The following is an 18,827-nucleotide window of genomic DNA, read 5'->3' as shown; positions in this document are numbered from 1 at the left end:
TACCGCTGTGGCTGAGCCCGCCTTGTGGGTCACGACCTGAGTGAAGGTGGAGCAAGAGTCATTGGTGCGCCCGGCGGGCTCCAACGTAGCCAAAGCTCTGCGGGGGAACTCTGAGGCAGAGCCCCGGACCCCACCCATCACCTGCTGGCCCCGCCCCATCGCTCGGACAAATAACATGCCCCGTGGGGGCGGGCCCAGGTGAGGAAGGGGATGTGGGCGGAGTCTGGAGCGTGAGTGGCAGGCGCGGCGCGCGCACCGGGAAGGGAGGGCGTGCGCAATCGGCTCCGCCCCTCGGGGCTAGCGGGCGGAGCCGGGCGGGCCCCGCACTGCCGGGGCGGTGGCAGCGCTGAGGAGGGCGGGCCGGGGCGGGGCGGCCGGGCGGCCGGGGCGGGGCCACGCCCGAGCCCCGCGTCCCGCTCCGATGGCCGCCCCCGGCTCCCCGCGCTGCCCCCTCTCCCCCGGGCCGCGCCCCGGGGCCCCGCACTGACGGCCCATGGCGCCGCCCGCCGCCCGCCTCGCCCTGCTCTCCGCCGCCGCGCTCACCCTGGCAGCTCGGCCCGCGCCCAGCCCCGGCCTCGGCCCGGGACCCGGTGAGTGAGCGAGCCCCCGCGCCCGCCCTGCGCGGAGCTCGCCCGAGGGGCAGCGCGGGCCGGCCCGCCTAGGGGGGGCCCAACCCACTAGCTCCTATTTCCCGGGACTCCTTCTCCCAGCCCCTCAGCGACACCCCCCGGCCGGGGCAGTCCCCCTCCTCAGAACCCGGGTCTTCCCCCCACCCCCACTCCCAGCCCCCAGTGACGCCCCCCGGGCGCCCTCTTTGCCTCAGGAACTACTCCAGGGATCGCTTAGCCAAGCTTCTCCCCGATGCCTCCTGGGCTAGGACGTCTCCTCCGCCTCAGGACTCAGGACCCCGGACCCCCTGCTCAAGTTCCTCAGCGACTCTCCCTGGGCCGGGATGCCCCCTCTGCCCCATTACCTCCCGGGATCCTATCTTGTCTCTCAGCGACGCACCCCGTCTCAAGACGCTACACCCCCTCCCCAAGCCCCTCAGCGACTCTCCCGGGCCAGGGTCCCCTCCGCAAGCCCCGCGGCGATGCCCCCGCGCCCCCGGGCTCAGGAGCGGGTGCGGAGGCGAGCGCAGCGGGCGCCCAGCCTCTCTGCCGGGTTCCCGGCTGCGCCTGCTTGCAATTTCTGCTTGTGATGAGTGGAGTTGACTAGCCCGCCCTGCACGCGGTAGGTCCGGGTCGCGGGACGACCCGCTGTACCCAGCCCGGACTCCTCGTCTTTACCTCCGGGGCCGTTTTGAGCCTCCCAAAACTCAGGTGCAGGCCTAGCTTGGAGAGAGGAAGGAAGGGGTGATGGCTTAAAACCTCCCCTACAGATCTTAGGGTGCTTATCTCGAAGGCGGAATGCAGAGCCCCATTTCCCAGGTAATCCCACCCTTTAAACAGGGTCACCCACTCCCCAGGTCAAGGCCAAGGCCAGGTCTTCCCGAGGTGGAGCCCGGGACTAGGATGGAAGCTGGGACTTTGCTTAGCTTCCATACACACCCTTCTTTGCAGCAGAACTTTTTTCCAAGTTGAAGAGCAGGCACGAGGGCGTTGTCTGGCCCAGTTACATTTCTCTGCAGGTTGTTTGGGTGTTGAGAATTGGGCGTTCGCGAAAGGGACGGGAAGGGTTCATTACCGGTTTGCCGGAGTAGGAAAACCGGCTGAGGGTTCTCCACCCAAAGTCGCAGACTGTGATGTTGGAAAGACAGGATTTTGTTGCCGAAAGAAAACTTTGTTGCTTTATTTACTTACCAGCTTGGATGAGTGAAAAAGATAGGACTGGGTGTTGTCACTTACTATGTGATTTTTTTTTTTTTTAAGGATTTTATTTATTTATTTGACAGAGAGAAATCACAAGTAAGCAGAGAGGCAGGCAGAGAGAGAGGAGGAAGCAGGCTCCCTGCTGAGCAGAAAGCCCGATGCGGAGCTCGAACCCAGGACCTGGGATCATGACCGGAGCCGAAGGCAGCGGCTTAACCCACTGAGCCACCCAGGCGCCCCTTACTATGTGATTTTTGGGCCATGGCTCAGCTAAGACTCAGTTTCCTCATCTGTAAAGGAGGGATAATGAGAACTCCCTTGGCCTGGTGTTGGTAAAGATAAAATGATATACTGCAGGTAACGCCCACATATAGAAGGCACTCAATAAACATATTTTAATAATACTTTTTATAGTGCTTCACAGTTCACCAAGTGCTAGACACCTCATTTGCCCTGAGAATGCTATGAGCTTCCAGTCTGATTAAGCCCTATAAAAGGCAAAGCTTGGCTTTAGATCAGTAGAAGGGGGTCTCCAAGTCCTGTAAACCTTAGACTCAGGAAGTGGTTTCTGAGAGATTGGCAGCTTTCAAGGGGACTTCTGCAAAAACTGCTACAGAAGTTTGATCACTTGTGCTATTTGCTGTATGTGAGGAATGAAGGAGAAACTTTCTGAGAGCCAGGATATGTCAACATAACTGTAACCTAGTAACCCCTCAGCTCCACTTTGCCATCTGTGTGGTCAGGATTTAATGTCCTCTACAGGGAGAGAGAGGTATGGGTGGAAATAAACTGGTTCCCCTTCTGGAAAGGGCAGAGTAGTAGTCAAGTGCTCCAGCTCTGCTTATGTTTGTTAGAAGGTGGCATCCTCTCCTCAGGCACCTTTGCTTTGCTAGGAGGGGTCAAATACAGCAGCTCTTAGGCAGTTTCGACCTCAAACCTTGGTACACTTTTATTTAGGAGTCTGAGTTAGGGACAAATAAATAACCATTGTGAGATGATTTGTGGTAAGTGGCCCAAGTTCCTGCCTCAGTAAGCCTCACCAGCAATTTTTCCTACCATCCAGGTACACCAGGGCTTTCCTCGGCTTTTCCTTTTTAGTTCCAGAAGTAGTTTTAGGGAGATACCACATGGTCTGAAGCATCACATCCTGTCCCAAGACTGTCTACTAGTTTTTTAAATCCTTGAGGATATGCCAAACTTGCCGTTTTATATTTTTTGATACTGTAATTTTCTCTAAAATTTTGTGGATGGAAAAATTTATTTCAATACTTGTATTCTGCACAATTTTGTAATATTTAAATTACTGGTGGTTTGCATTTTTGAATGCTGACTTTATAAAAACAGTTAGCTCATTCCCCATCAATGCTAGTTCTAATTACAGTGTATAACTGACCCCAAATGATCTCCCTTCTCCTCTTCATTCTTCCTTTGAGAATCTCTCCCTTCCTTCACAGCTGATAAGGAGGAAGACAGAGGTTGATGGTGGAATCTAGACTCCCTTTTCAAGGAGGAAGGCAGCCAGGGCCATAGGGCTGATGGGCTCCCATCTGGAATTTACTGACCTGGAGGGGAGAGCCTAGAGGTAGAAAGAGCAGGGAAGGTTGGGTAGAATTGTGCTGTTTGAGTTTTGCTCCTCAGGCAACTTCCCTGCTTGGGTGTTTCTCTACATTAGGGGGCTGTCAGGTGTGCATCTACAGAGCTTCTCGATTCAAGTTAGATTTGCTGTGAACACCTTTTTTGATACTCATTCTCCTCTAAACCCTCATCTACTATTCATCCTCTTAGCCAGTAGTATGTCTTGCCATGAAACCCATGAGTTCGGTGAACAGTGAGAGCTTCATACGGTATAGAGCACTGATCCTCTTAGAGATACCATTAACGGTTTACCTGAATGCAAGACAGGGGCTGATAGGAGTAAAGTGGACAGACATGCTTTTGTACTTTAATGTCGACCCATTATTTTTATGCTCTGAGTATTTTAAGAAACACAAAACTGTCAAAACTGACCTGATAACCAGAGACCTCTGATGTTTTTATGAAAATTTGTTTTGGTCTCTAGACAAATCTGTTTAAATGTTTGAGATATGCAATGAGACCTTTTATAAATCTGAAAGCAAAAAACAAGTTCCGGGGATGCCTGGGTGGCTCAGTGGGTTAAGGCCTCTGTCTTCAGCTCAGGTCATGATGCCAGGGTCCTGGGATTGAGCTCCACATTGGGCTCTCTGCTCAGCAGGGAGCCTGCTTCCTCCCCACGCCCTCACCTTCCTCTCTGACTACTTGTGTCTACTCTGTCTGTCAAATAAATAAATAAAATCTTTAAAAAATTTTTTAAAAAAGTTCCATTTAGGCTCCCTCCTAATAAATAGCAAGTTGGCATACTTAGTATAGGTATTATTGATAATATCACTATTTAGCATAGTCAAAGCAGCAGCAATAAATGATGAAGATAAAATGTATTGCTTTAAATACCTTCACAATATGTAGATTAGGGATTTTTGGTGATGGGCACTATAACATCTTTAGTTTAGGATTTGGGGTCCTGGAGTGAGGCTCTAGGTCAGGTGTTGGCAGACATTTTTTGTAAAGGGCCAGACAGTAAATAATTTCAGCTTTGTAGGCTCTGTACTGTCTCTGTTGTAGTTATTCCACTCTGACTTTGTAGGGGAAAAGCAACCAGAGACAAATATAAATGAATGGGCGTGGCTACGTTCTAATAAAACTTTATGGACACTGACATTTTTAAAATTTCATAAAATTTTCCTAGGTCACAAAATATTATTTTTTTGATTGTTTTCAGTCATTTAAAATTTTTAAAAACCAATGCTAGCTCAGGGACTATACAAAATCAGGGAGTGGGCCAGATTGGGCCCGAGGTGTACTTTGCCAAGTCGTGCTTAAATTCCTGTGTATTGATTTCTTTCCAGGGCTCAGTGGTCTGGAAAGGTGAAAAGGAGACTTGGTTTTGGTGACTAAATGAACCCTTCACATTTTACTATTAACTGTTTTTAAGAGACATATAGGGAAAATGGTTAAAATGGTGAATTTTATGTGTATTTTACCATAATTTTTTTTAAAGATACATGAGGGGAAGTTCATGCACATATATTTGGATCTTTAATAATACTTTTTTAAATGCCTTAAAAAAATTCAGTATGGTTCTGTGTGTACTACATACACTGAAGTAGTGTCTGCCTTGGAACTGGCCCATGGTTTGTTCAACCATGCAGATGTTGCTTGGAGCAAACGGTTGAGAGATCTGTTTCTCAGAGGAAAGCCCAGGCAGCAGGTGGCACCAGCCTGAGACACAGAAAATCAGCCAGGGGGAAAAAAAGAAGAAGAAGAAAACAAATTTCTATCACTTTACTAAACAGTTCAATTTTATTTCCATGGTACTGTCGTCATTTTTAAAGTGGCCTTTAAAAAACAACAATGTGCTTAGCATGGCTGATTATTTTGTTTTAATTAAAACATTTTTGAAAAAAACAAAATGAAACATTCAAACATACCAAGTTGATTGTGTTTGTACTGTGGAACAGTTAATGCAAAACACTTGAGAGAGGCCGGAAGTTTGGATCTGTAGCCTTTGCCTGAGTTTTTGCCTCCTGAAGAAGGACAACAGAGGAAGATACGAATGTGTCCTTTGGAAAACTACCTGTGGCGTTTTTAAGATGAGGTCTCAAGCCCCCTGATGCCATTTGGCAGGTTGGCTTCTTACTGTCTCACTGTGCAGCCCCTCAGTGGGGCAGAACAATGACTGACATTCCTTCCATATTCAGTTTGACCTGGAGAGTCTGGCTGGAACCCAAAAGTATTAGACCCATAGGAGCAGCCCTAGTTCACTCTGTTTTTCCCCCTCTCTCTGTTGTCTTCCGTGTCTTCCTTTCAAGATGGCAGTGGCTTCTTCCCCAGACCTCATCTCTGAGACATTATTCTGGGTTCAGACTGAACAGAGAAAGGAAAGAGGCCATTGTGGATATGTCAAAAGGGTGCCCATATTTCCCCAAAATAACCACTCTACAGAAATTTGCCTTCTCCTGTAAGGAAATATCCTGCTCCCTGACCTCTGCCCACCCCACCCCCTTTGGTTGTCTTTCTAGGGAAACGCCTCCCTTGCTTGGACTTGCAACAGTTGTTTTTTCTTTCTTTTTTAATTTTTTATGATTTTATTTTTAAGAAATCTCTACACCCAGTGTGGGGCTTGAACTTACACCCCCAAGATCAAGAGTCGCATGCTCCACCTACTGAGCCAGCCAGGCACCCCAGACTTGCAACAGTTTGAAGAGAAATGAAGTGAGGTGCTACGAAGCACCTGGTAGACAGAAGATTTTAGGCCACCTAACATGCAAGATTGCCTTTATTCCTCCCCATTATAACAGGACGCTCTAGGGGCTGCCCCTCTGCTAGGCCCGGCTTTTTCTCTTGCCACTGATTTAATCCTTGGCAAGTCGCCAAAGCATTAAACTTTTATTGTTCAATTTACCACAAGGGCGGGCCCTGCTTCTAGTGGGCTGAGGAGGCTGCAGCCGCTTCCAAGCCCGAGTGTCACACCACATTAGCAACTTTAGACTTTGAGGGCTGGATTTCTTTCAGTTTGGTTAGATTCTTGGTTAGAACCAGAACAGTATACTCAACACTCAAAGTTTAGAAGCTAGGAAAAAGTAAAAACAGCATAAGCAACTTTTAAAGATGATTCAGAATGGTTGCAGCATCAGCATGTAGGACTCCTTCTACATGGTTTCTTTGTGCCTTCCGAACAGATACATTAAATGGCTGTCCATGTTCCTTGGTGGCCTAAAGTTGTGTGAAAACATGGCGACCAAGTGGTCCTCTTCCACAATGGTAGCGGTCATTAACCAGTGCCATCACAGTATGTAAATTGCTTGCTGTTGTTCAATCTATAAAAATTCATCTTCAAAGAAGATTATTGGGCTGGTGAAAATATTTTTAATAATGACCACAGAAGCCATATTTGTTTTTCTTTGATGTTCTTCCGAAGACTCTTCTGGTTTTAATCAGATTGTTCCCACATAAAATACAGTGGAAATCTACAATAATAAAATCCCTATTCCTATGTCTATGGGGAAATAAACAGGATGGGGACTGTCCTTTTAAGGGGCTTTCCCCTTCCCTTGCCCCAGACTCAAAGCCTCTATTACTGGTGGGTGTTTTGGCATCAGTTAAGGGCCTTCAATCCTTCCCTCCCTCCATGTTTTGCTCTTTCATTAAAGTGTTTCTGTTGTCTAATTATATCCTTTCAATCAAATTAGAGACTGCAGCATCTGGTGAGGGCCGTAACTGCCACCATCTGCACCTCGTATATACAGGCCTTTTCAGCTGAGAATCACTCAACTTCCAAATGGCAGGAAGAGATTTGGAAAAAGTTCAGTTGGAAGGGAGGTTAACTTAAAAGCAACATCTTCAAAGGCTGGATACAACGCCCTGCTTGCTGTGATGTGTGCGTAGCCATGCAGAGCTCCATCGGCTTGGCTCACCAAAGATTCTTCTCTAGCACTTGTGGCAGATGAAGGGTTTTTGATTGTCTTAGCTGAAATGACTAGGCCTCTCGTCCTTATTACGGGCTTAAGGGGGCCCAGGGTGAGCTGAGACTTTCTCCCTTGAGAAGAATCTTTTGTTATGAGACCACTGGTTAATAGATACAACACTTTCTGTTTATTTGATCATTTTGTCTCTTTAGTAGTTTCAACTGGAGGAGATTTTGCCCCCAGGGGACATTTGGCAATATCTGGAAACTTTTTTTTTTTTTAAAGAGAGAGAGCAGGGGAGGGCCAGAGGGAGACAGAATCATGAGCAGGCTCCACACCCAGCATGGAGCCCGACTCGTAGCTCAGCCCTGAGCTGAGAACTTGAGCTGAAATCAAGAGTCAGATGCTTAACCAACCAAGCCACCCTAAAGATTATTTTACTTGAGAGAGAGAGTGCACATGAGAGAAATCATGAGTCGGGGGAGGGAGAGAATCCCAAGCAGACTCCCCACTGAGTACAGAGCCTGAGGCAAAATCATGAGTGGGACACTTAACCAACTGAACCACCCAGGTGCCTTTTATTATCTGGAAACATTTTTGATTGTCACAAATCAGAGTGGGGTGGGATGGGGTAGGATATGCTCCTGCCATCTAGCAGGTAGAGGCCAGGAATGCTGCTAAACATCTTTCAGTATGCAGGACAGTCCCCCCACCAAGGACCTGTTTGACTCCAAATGTTAATAGTGCTAGGGTTGAGCAACCCCATTCCTAACTGTATTATTCTTTTGTCCTTCCTTTCACTGTGACCTCGGAAAAGGCATCTCTGATCAACATCTTGTTTCACTCTTAAGAAAGTAGATTCTTCATTATCCATATCTGAGTTCTGAAGTAAGCATTTCTGTGGATGGTGATTTGGAAACCTAAGTGGCTTAAGGACATTTGGGATTCAACGTGTTTCTGCTCTCCCTGGAGTATGATTGCCAGATTAAATACCAGATAGTCGGTTAAATTCAAATGTCAGATAATGAGTAATTTTTGTGTGTGTGAGTCTGTCTTATGTAGTATTTACCTTAAAAAAGTGTTTGTCGTTTATCTGACATTCAAATTTAACTGACATCCTATATTTTCATTTGCTAAATCTGGCAACCCTGCTCTAGATCTGGGAAAGTTTATACCTTTGACTATGAAATCAATCTGTTGGTCACCATCTACCCTTATTGCCCTGGCTGACTAGACATGACAGCTTCTGCTTGTTTTTGTTTATAAGTTAGTACGACACTGAGTCTTTCCTTCTGCCCAAAACTGTCTCTCTGGCCAGAACTTCTGAAACTTGTCACTTGAATCATGTTTTTTATCTTGGGACCAAGTACCAAGTGCCTATCACATGCCTACTGTATGCCCAGTATCCCTGACTAGGACTCGTCCTTGTGCCAATTCATAAAAGACTACAACTTTTTTGCTTTAGGTTTTACTTTAAAGATGTGCTCTAGGGATATGCTGTTGACCTACTAGTCAGCTCCCATCTCAAGAATTCCTGTATTATTTGGCCATCCCATATCAACCAAGGGAAGCTAAATAGCCCACAGCCCGGCTTCCATGGAGTGTTGGCTGCCCTCCAAGGCTCCATTGTATGGGAACTTTCTTGCTATCTGAAATTAACAATAGGGCACAGGCAATGCTGCTGAAACTTGTCCAGAAGCTGGATTATATAGAAGTTTGTTGTATCTCCTTTTATACTGAGAGCTTCAGACAGTATGAAATAGGGTTGGTCAAGGGATGGTGAGGCAAAGTACAGATTTGTGCCAGGTGTCTCCTGCTTAAAGCAAACTCAGAATAAAAAATGTGTATTTTCCTTATAAAGGAGGTTGATTATTCCCTATTACAAATGGCTTCACCATAAATTTCCTTTTAATAGCAATTGCTCTGGTTTAAACAGCAAGCATTTGATTTTCAAGTACGTGATTTACCAATTTCTGGAACTTCTCATATTCTCATAGGTCATTCCTAGGTAAGTCATGATTGCTAGCCTAGAGGCATCAATTGGTGAGGAAACCAGGGCACTCTGAATATGCCTGTAGTACATTTTCACCTCAGTTCCCCCATATACCTACTTCCCTCGTCTGGCTAACATTTGCCAGTCACATTCTGAGTGGCTTGTGCTTGGTGCAGATACGAAGATGAGTGAGATGCTCAAGAAACTCATGGGCTAGGGGTGCCTGGGTGGCTCAGTAGGTTAAAGCCGCTGCCTTCGGCTCAGGTCATGGTCCCAGGGTCCTGGGATCAAGCCCCGCATCGGGCTCTCTGCTGAGCGGGGAACCTGCTTCCTCCTCTCTCTCTCTGCCTGCCTCTCTGCCTGCTTGTGATCTCTCTCTCACTGTCAAATAAATAAATAAACTCTTAAAAAAACATTATATCAAGACAGGTACCATCACCAAAGTGTGATGGAATATGTTCTGGTGGCATTGGCAGTAAAATCCATGGTTAATTCACAAAACTAGAGTTCTCCTGAGCTGGTGACCTCTGTCTGAGTGTGTCTATTCTTTCACTGAAGATTGGCCTCATCTCTCTGTATATGCTGTAGAGCCAGGTTCTTTCTCGGAAGCTATCTCTTGGTCTTCAATTTGACGATTGTATGTTTTTTTAATATCCTAAAGCACTACTGCATATTTGATTTAAATTCTTCAAGCACTACTGTGTATTCGTGGTGACTGTTCTGGCAGAAACACATGTCCTCCACAGAGGCAACCATGGCGTGTTTTCCAGTGGGTCCTGCCTGGGAAGGAGTGGAGCATATTCAGGATGAGACCCAGATGGGAAAAGAGTGGTCGGGACCCAAGCAGCACTGCATTCTGGGTTGTTGTTATATAACAAATAATAAAGAATCCTCTCTGAAGTGTTTTCACGGGTCTTCTGAACTGAAACCTCTGGTCTTATGCTTACAGTAGGTTCCGTTTTCTTGGGATAGTGTTTTAAGTAATTAAATATTTTATCTATCAATAGAGACAAGTTTAAAAAATGGAGATTCAAACAGAAGACCTCAAGCTCCCTTCTAAAAGTATAAATTCTTTAGTTAAAATAACTTTGAGAGGCCTGTCCTTTTCTTTCATTACTGTTTTTAAGGATGCTGTTTCCTTGAATAAAAAGAAAGACCTAAAAGATTTTTTTAATTAAAAAACTGAGAATTAAAAAAAAAACTTAGAGTGATTCTTTTTATGGTAATTCTACTTTGGGCAAAAGTACAGCTTGTTCTGTGGTCATTTCAACTGTTAATACATAGCCCAAGAACATGATATGTGAATATCTATCTTGAATTTAGATGACAGAATGTGCAACTGATTGAGTTTGTTTATAGTTTTTTTAAAAGAAACTAAGGTAAATTAATTATAAGGCAACATGTTTTCAGGGTATCCTTTAACACATTTTTATTATGGGAAATTTAGAATACATGCAAAAATAGAAGAACGTAAGGAAGTCCCATGTATCCATTTCCCAGCTTCCATGATTATCAACCAAGGCCAATATTATTTCATTTGTAGCTGCTTCATATCCCCAACTAGATTATTTTGTAACAGATCTCAGATAAATCATCTCATCTATAAGTATTTCAGTATCTCTCTCTAAATGTTAAGAACGCTTCTCAAATGCATAGTCATAGTACCATTACCGTCAACACACTTAGCAAAACTAACAATAATTCCCTAATGTTATCAAATATCCAATCAGTAATCAGTGTTCAGATTCTCCGAGTTGACTCATGGGTTCTTTCACAGTTTAATTCAGGATGTAAGCAAGGTACATTTAGAGGATGTGACAAGAGTCTCTATTAACCTATAGGATCCCTCTGTTTTTCTTTTTTCTTTGTAATTTATTTGTTGAAGATGTGGTTTCTTCTAAGGAAAAAGAGGGCTTAAGTACCTCTTTGATGGGTTCAGGGTCCACATCGGAGGTGAGGCTTTTGTTTTGTTTTGTTTTAACCATAGAACCGTCACTTCCATTAGAGAGACATGTAGAATTAGAGAATTTTATATTATTTTATTTTATTTTTATAAGATTTTATTTTTTAATGATCTCTACACTCATCATGGGGCTTGAACTCACAACGGCAAAATCAAAAGTCACATGCTCCACCATCTGAGCCAGCCAGGTGCCCCAGAATTAGAGAATTTTAAGCTTGGAAGAGATTTTGAGCCATCAGTGCTCTCCAGTCACATAGACTTTTGAACTTCAGTTCCATTATGATGGAATCTTGAAATTTGAGTTTAGAGTGAAGGGACATTGAGACCATCTGTCTCAAACCCCATTCATTGTTTCACAGGTGAAGAAGGGGGGCCCCAAGTGTCCAGGTGATTTTCTCAAACCACACAGTGTCAGCTGGTTATCTGGTATCCTTTCCTCTTTATTCCAGTGATTTCCTATACTTACTGTGTATACTGAGGACCCCCTTCCCCAAATTATCCACTCTCTAGTCTAGATCCAATAACCTCAGTCTAAATGATCGTGGGAATCACTGCTCTTACCTCAGCTGTGTTGGGCTAGGAAAACATTGGGAACCACTGCCTTCCCATGGTCATGTGTCTCTTTACTCTTTACTTCAGGGTTCCACATAACTGAAATGAGCATTCCTGTAGTGCATTTGAGTGTCTGTGTCCAAAAGGCAGTTTTTCCCAGGAGCATGAGCTTTGAAGATGTACCTGCAAGTTCCCACTGGACACCAGTCTGTACCACGAACCCAGCAGAGTAGTAGATGTGTTGAACAGACATTTGACAACACTATTGGGTCATCCTTTAAATGTTAAAAGGAACTTTTTCCACCTAAGCCTTGTATTTCTATAATTCTACCCATTTACCAAATTTTAGAGACCTCTTTAAAGGAACAGAAGATATTCCCATTGGAAAATGGTTTCTGCTGTCTTATTTTAAGATGCCATAATTGAATTTAGAGTCTGTTGATGCATGTTGATTCCAAACTGGATCAAACCCAGGTGAATTCGGGACGCCTGGGTGGCTCAGTTGGTTAAGCAGCTGCCTTCGGCTCAGGTCATGATCCCAGCGTCCTGGGATCGAGTCCCACATCGGGCTCCTTGTTTGGCGGGGAGCCTGCTTCTCCCTCTGCCTGCCATTCTGTCTGCCTGTGCTTGCTCGCTCTCCTCTCTCTCTGACAAATAAATAAAATCTTTAAAAAAAAAAAAAAAACAGGTGAATTCATCCACTGTAGAATCACTAGAGATACTGAGTGGTCCTACATGAGACACTTGACTTTGATAGATTAAAAACAGTGACTCTCACAGACATTGTGGATAGAGATCCAACTAGTAATTCCACCAGAAAACTAGGAATATTCTCGACTCAGTATGAGAAAATTTTTCTGTTTCTCAATAGTATGGTTTCAGACAAGTAGTGTAATTAGGAATGACGTAGTTATAGAGCCTCATTGAGAACATACTCTTCAACTTTATTAAATCTTGTCAAGGCATAGAATGTCTTTTCAATGAACTGCTGCTTTCCTACCGCTGTCTCATATATGTTAAGTTTTAATTATTTTAAGAGAACGTCTCATTAACAGTTTTAAACATGAACTTTAAAAATGCTGTGCATGTTTGTTTATTTTGAGAGAGAGTGCTTGCACGTGTGAGCAGGGGGAGGGGTAGAAGGAGAGAGAATCTCCAGCAGACTCCACACTGAGCATGGAGCCCAACTAGGGGCTCGATCTCATGACTCTGAGATCATGACTTGAGCCAAAACCAGGATTGGACACCCAACTGACTTGGGGCTATCTAGGCGCCCCAAGTACAGATATGATTCATTAGAACATATAAACTTTAAACACACTTACAGTTGAAATTATGATTAAGAAAAAATCTATTTGCTCCATTATACCTTTTTCTCTTAACTTTTATTCATTGAATGCTTGGATTCAGCACAGGACTCACACCATATATATTTTCTATCCTGATGGTAGCCTGATAACTTTATTTTTTTTAAAGATTTTATTTATCTATTTGACAGATATCACAAGTAGGCAGAGAGGCAGGCAGAGAGTGAGAGGAAGAAGCAGGCTCCCCGTGGAACAGAGAGCCCGTTGCGGGGCTCAATCCCAGGACCCTGGGATCATGACCTGAGCCAAAGGCAGAGTCTTTAACCCACTGAGCCACCCAGGCACCCCAGCCTGATAACTTTAAACAGAATTATAAGGATGGCTGGGTGGCTCAGTCAGTTAAGCATCTGCCTTCTGCTCAGGTCATGACCCCAGGATCCTGGGATAGAGTCCTACGTCACACTCCCTGCTCAGCATAGAGTCTCCCTCTGCCTGCCATTCTCTCTATTTCTCTGACCAATAAATAAATAAAATAATAAAAAATATATATGATTAGAACAGGTGATATGCCTATCTACTCATGTTATATTGCCTTTCATAGACAACTGTTTTTGTGGACCAGAATGAAATATATGATCATGATAATCTCAAATTTATAATAAATTTGATTATTTAAAAAACTTTATAATTATATAATAATAGTTTATTGGGTACCTACTGTGTGCTAGGGCATTTTATTTGCACATCCTCCAATTCTTCCAGTTGCCCTGAGCTGTAGTTAACCTAACCCCTATTTTACAAGTGAAGACACAGGCTCAAAGAGGTTAGCTGAATGCCTGTTGCTTGTAAACCACAGGCCAAGCCTGAGTCCAGCTCCTAACTGTATTTTCCATGCTCTACCACATTGCTGCTAGAAACTTTTCAGGCAGAACAGTATTCAATTTAAACTATTTCATAACCCTTGAGATTAAATATTCAATCCTATACATTTCTGTGTGTGTGTGTGTGTGTGTGTGTGTGTGTCTATCTGTGCATATTCTGTAGATATCACTAATTTAGGGGGCCCTTAGGCTAAATGGATCTTGGGGCTGCAGAGAAGGGTTTAAGGGGTTTCATGAGCACTTCTGAAATTGTAACTGTTGTGTATGTGGTATTTGTCTGGGGATCAGGTCCCTATTTTTCAAGTGATTCTCCACGAGGTAGACTGAGTTTGAGAATTGTAATGTGGGAAATATTTTTTGGAAGTATTTCTAGGTCCTCTATAGCTCTTGCCTCTAAATTACTGAGATCTTCAAATACTTTTACATATAGCGTGTGAATATGTGAGATCTTCCGGATTTGAAGGCATAAATATCGAAGTTTAGAATATAGCATCAGGGCTTTTCTTTATACCCAACCCTTCGAAATTCTAAGCATAACGAACAATCACAGCTTTATGAGAGAAAGCTCCAGCCAGCTTTTCTTAGCAATGAAGGAGTACCGAGCTTTCACCCAAAGGCGGAGTCTTTACCTGCCTATCTTACTACCACGGAAATTACTGCCAGGCCTGCATGGGGTACCGGTTTCCTACAGAAAATAGTTGGTTGGCACAAAACCATTTCCTCAAGATTCTCAACCAAGGATTTGATTTACCCTAATGTGATTCCACTTATCGGCAAAGGAATTTCAATAAAATTAGCATCTCCAATTTCGAAAATAAATGTCATATGCCATACTTTGGAGGATTTTGGTGACGGGGGAAAAGATAAGGAATTACCAACTTGGAAGGGTGGAATTAGTGCTCTCGGTGCTTTGATGCCAGCTTCACTGAGGAAATTTTCTGCTGTATTACTAAATTTCTGTCAGGCTTATGTTTAACGCAAGGGCTGTTTTCATTAAGTCCCCACAACAAAACATTTGGAGTTTTCCGATGGAGAGATAGGGTCAGACAGATGACTTCTATGAGGTAATTGGGATCCGGCCAGAGAAAATGAGGAAATGAAGTTTCCTTGGTGTTCACAGTTTATTATTCCTTCCTGCTCAGGACACCTTCTCCCTTGACTTTCAAGATGCACACACTTTCTTAGCTTTTCTCCCACCTCCCAGGGCACACTTTCTCACTCATCAGTGCCAGGCCCTCCTCTTTCCTTGCCTAAAATGTTGCAGGGTCCCGGGACTCAGGCCCAGATGTCTTCTCTCTCCACCTGCGGTAACCCTGTTCTTTCCACACATCTGCGCTGTTACTGCCACACTTCTAGCTCCAGCCAGCCTCGCTCGGCCCTTTTCCTCAGCTCCAGGCTCATCAAGCCATCTGCTTCTTGTGTATCTCCACCCACTGTTCTGAAAGGTGTCTCAGACTTAACCGATCCACAGCCAAAGCCTGGTTCCACCCAACATACTCTGCCCCTCTTGGGGCCTCCCCATTGTAGTAAATGGAGTCTCCCCTCAGGCCCATGTCCTTGGGGTGGGCCTCGACTCCTCTTTCTCTCAGCAAATACTTTTGGCTCTGCCTTCAAAGCATATCCAGAATGTGGCTACTTCTCACCACCTTTCGGCTGCCAGCCTGGTCCAGGGCATCTTTTCTAGCTCGTCTTTCTGCTGTAACCACCTGACAGATGTCCCTGATGAGTTCCTGCCTCTCCAGATATCTTTCTCCACCCAGCAGCTAGACAGTTGTTTTTGTTTTTGTTTTTTTGGCTTTTATTTTTTTAAACAGTGGGTTTGAAAGATAAGTCAGATCATGTCATTTCTCTGCCCAGAACCCTCCACTGGCTTCCCCTCACACTCAGAACAAAAGCCAAAATCTGATTTATATAATGCTCTAGACCCTGTGTGTCCTTGGCCTTGCCTCTCTCCTCCCCCTCCTCTTCGCTCCTCACCCACTCCCACTTAGAGGAGCTGCCTTTTAGTTCCCCAGACCTGCCAAGCACACTGGGGCCCGCAGGGGTCTCCTCTTCACTGTGCCCATTGCCAATACTGCTCTCCCCACGTGTTTAAGATGGTTTTGTTTCCTCCCTTTGACCATATCTCTGCTCAAATGCCCCCTCCCCTCCAGGCCTTTTTTGGGCCCACCCCCCCAAAATAGAACCCCCACCATTCAGTCTCCATCCCCTTACTCCGTTTTTCCTTTCAGCACTCCTCACTATCTGACGTGAATTTGAATGGTTTGTTATGAGCGTGGCCCCCCTGTTACTATGTAAGCTCCATGACTGCCGAGTGTTCACCAGTGTAGCCCCAGTGCTGTGAACAGTGCCAGACACATAGTATGTACTGAATAAATATTTGTTGAATGGGTTAATTAAGAATATGCTAGACATGAGATCTATCACCTTTGCTCATTCCCTTTCACTGAATGCCTAAATATACAGCTGGCCATGTGATATTTTATTTCTTATTGGTTTAAGCCATTTCTTGTTTATCTAGCCAAAGCTTATGTCAGTTTTTTAGCAGTAGACAATAAGGGAGAAGGGGTCCTCATTACCTGCCGTGGTCTTCTGATGAAATCAAAATGCTCATGTCACTTTAATCCAGAATGTTCAAGTTTGTTTTTCTTGTTTTTGTCCACAATTGATATGCACTGGGCAAATCCATTTAAAAAATCATAAAATGTGGTACGCTGGGGGCGCCTGGGTGGCTCAGTGGGTTAAAGCCTCTGCCTTCAACTCAGGTCATGATCCCGGGGTCCTGGGATCGAGCCCCACATCGGGCTCTCTGGGCAGCGGGGAGCCTGCTTCCCCTTCTCTCTCTCTCTGCCTGCCTCTCTGCCTACTTGTGATCTCTGTCTGTCAAATAAATAAATAAAATCTTTAAAAAGAAAAAAAAATGTGGTACGCTGTCTCACTTTCCCTAATGCAATGAGAATAAGATTTGGGTCTAGGAGAAACAGACTGAAGCAAAGAAGCCTACATTTTGCCATTCTCTCTCCCAGATGCCTCCTCATCCCCATTCAGGAGGACTGACAGGTGTGGATGGCCACCACATTCTTTTGTGTTACAAATCAAGTCATCTGAACCTCTGGGAACACTGACCCCACTGTCCTGCAAATTGCTGTTTATGGCTAAGGCTTCCATTGGTTGGCTGGCATTTCTGGCTCCTGGGCCACTCCCCAACCACTTGTGGTAGGAGGAAAAGATTTATCAGCACGCAGCAATTAAAATTCTAGCAATCGGCAAAAGGTTGATTTGATGCTCTTAGAATCATCTAGTCTAGTGGTTCCCAAGACAAATTACTTAACAGAAGCACTGAGGCAGATTTTTAGAAATACAGTTTCCAGGTCCCATTCTAACCCTTGAGTCAGGATAGGGTTTGGTACACACACATGCACGCACGCACGCACGCACGCACGCACAGAGTCTCTCTCTCTCTCCCTGTCTAGCAGATCATATATATTTCTAGTGATAATGAATGCTATGAAGCAAACTAGACTAAAGGCAGAAAACTAGGAGTGGAGATGGTAAGGATAGGTTTTCTGAGGAGTGAACATTTAGTCTGCACTGGGAGGTATTAGAGGAAGAACATTTGGGGCAGGAAATAGCATGGTGTGTTTACGGAATTAGAAGCAGGCCAGTAGAAGCCATTAGAAGCAGGAGCACGGGCGAGTGACTAGGAGAAGAGCTCAGGGTGCAGTGAGAGGAAAGGCCTGGGGCTTAGCAGGCATGGGTGAAGGGTTTGGGTTTTGTACCCAGCGCTCATATTTTCCTGGGAACTTTGAGCACCGTGCAGAAAATGAGTTGCAAGAGGACAGAAGTGAGGCTGTGAATCCTGAACGAGGCTGAACTGTCCTCTGAATGTGAATGGGACTAAAGTGGGGGCACCCAAGATGGAGAGGAGAGGGCAGTTTCGGGGTATATATTTTAAGAAAGTCAACAGGACTTGCTGATGAGGGGGAAGTGTGGTGAGGGAAGTGACAGAGAAAGCAAGGATGATCTGAAGAGGTCCTCTAGGGGCACTGAAAGATGGTTGAGTGACCCAGTGGCCACATTTGTAAAATGGGATACTGAGACCTCCACTTCAGGTTGGTGGGGAGTTGATATTTGTGAAGCATTTAGAGCAGAGCTCGGCATACGGTGAAATACTATGTGTTAGTGGTGCCGTGGGTGACGGTGACTCGTCCAAGGTCACACAGCTGGCCCGCAGCAGGTCCAGGACAAGAAACCAGAGCTTAGCCTCTCCGTTCAGTGTATTTTATGTTACACTGAGCTGCCTCTTTGAATGACCTTTAACGTTTTGTATTTATGCACACTCTGGGCAGAGTGGTTGTTTCAGTATCTGATGAGTCGTACTGGCTTGGCATATGGATGTCACACCAAACATGATGAGTCGCTGTGATGTTCTGTGCAGCCTGGAATTCCAGGTTATTTTGGTTGTCCATAAAACCATGCTCTTCCAGGCAAAGAAAAGCCCAGATAGTGGGAGGTAGGGGGTATAGGAAGCGAGATGGTCTGAGGGTAGATTTTAAATATTAGAAGACGTAGCTCCTAGAATGTAGATGCGTTCATGTTGTCCGCATGCGTAGGCTGGAACAGGCACATGCCTTGCAACAGGAGACAGCACTGAGAGTCCTTCATACCGGAAGTTAGAGGTCAGTGCGTGCCAGGGACAGGGGAGCAAGCAAACCGAGAATGTTAGCGTAACTCCCCCAGATCATCAGGTTCCGAGGGATACATCTTAAAGAAGTGTTTGAAGTGCTTCTATCTGTCAGTTTCAACTAAGCTAATTTTTAAAAATTGCTCTTTGTACTGT

The 18,827-nt window shown here is 44.9% G+C and overlaps 1 protein-coding gene across 2 annotated transcripts in view; it reads left to right on the top strand.

Moving 5' to 3' along the window:
• The first annotated feature begins 400 nt into the window (after nt 1-400).
• Nucleotides 401-18,827, top strand: part of KREMEN1 (kringle containing transmembrane protein 1) — a 65,332-nt gene continuing 46,905 nt past the window's right edge. Inside the window, exon 1 of one of the 2 annotated variants that reach the window (XM_047697665.1) lies at nt 401-590. In XM_047697665.1, coding sequence (XP_047553621.1) covers nt 494-590 — 97 coding nt within the window. In that variant the 5' untranslated portion in view covers nt 401-493. The remainder of the gene's footprint in view (nt 591-18,827) is intronic. The other variant, XM_047697666.1, reaches the window with a different exon arrangement.

This window comes from Lutra lutra, chromosome 12, assembly GCF_902655055.1.
Source record: "Lutra lutra chromosome 12, mLutLut1.2, whole genome shotgun sequence".
NCBI classification, from domain to species: Eukaryota; Metazoa; Chordata; class Mammalia; order Carnivora; family Mustelidae; genus Lutra; species Lutra lutra.
This window is presented reverse-complemented; position numbering and strand designations above follow the sequence as displayed.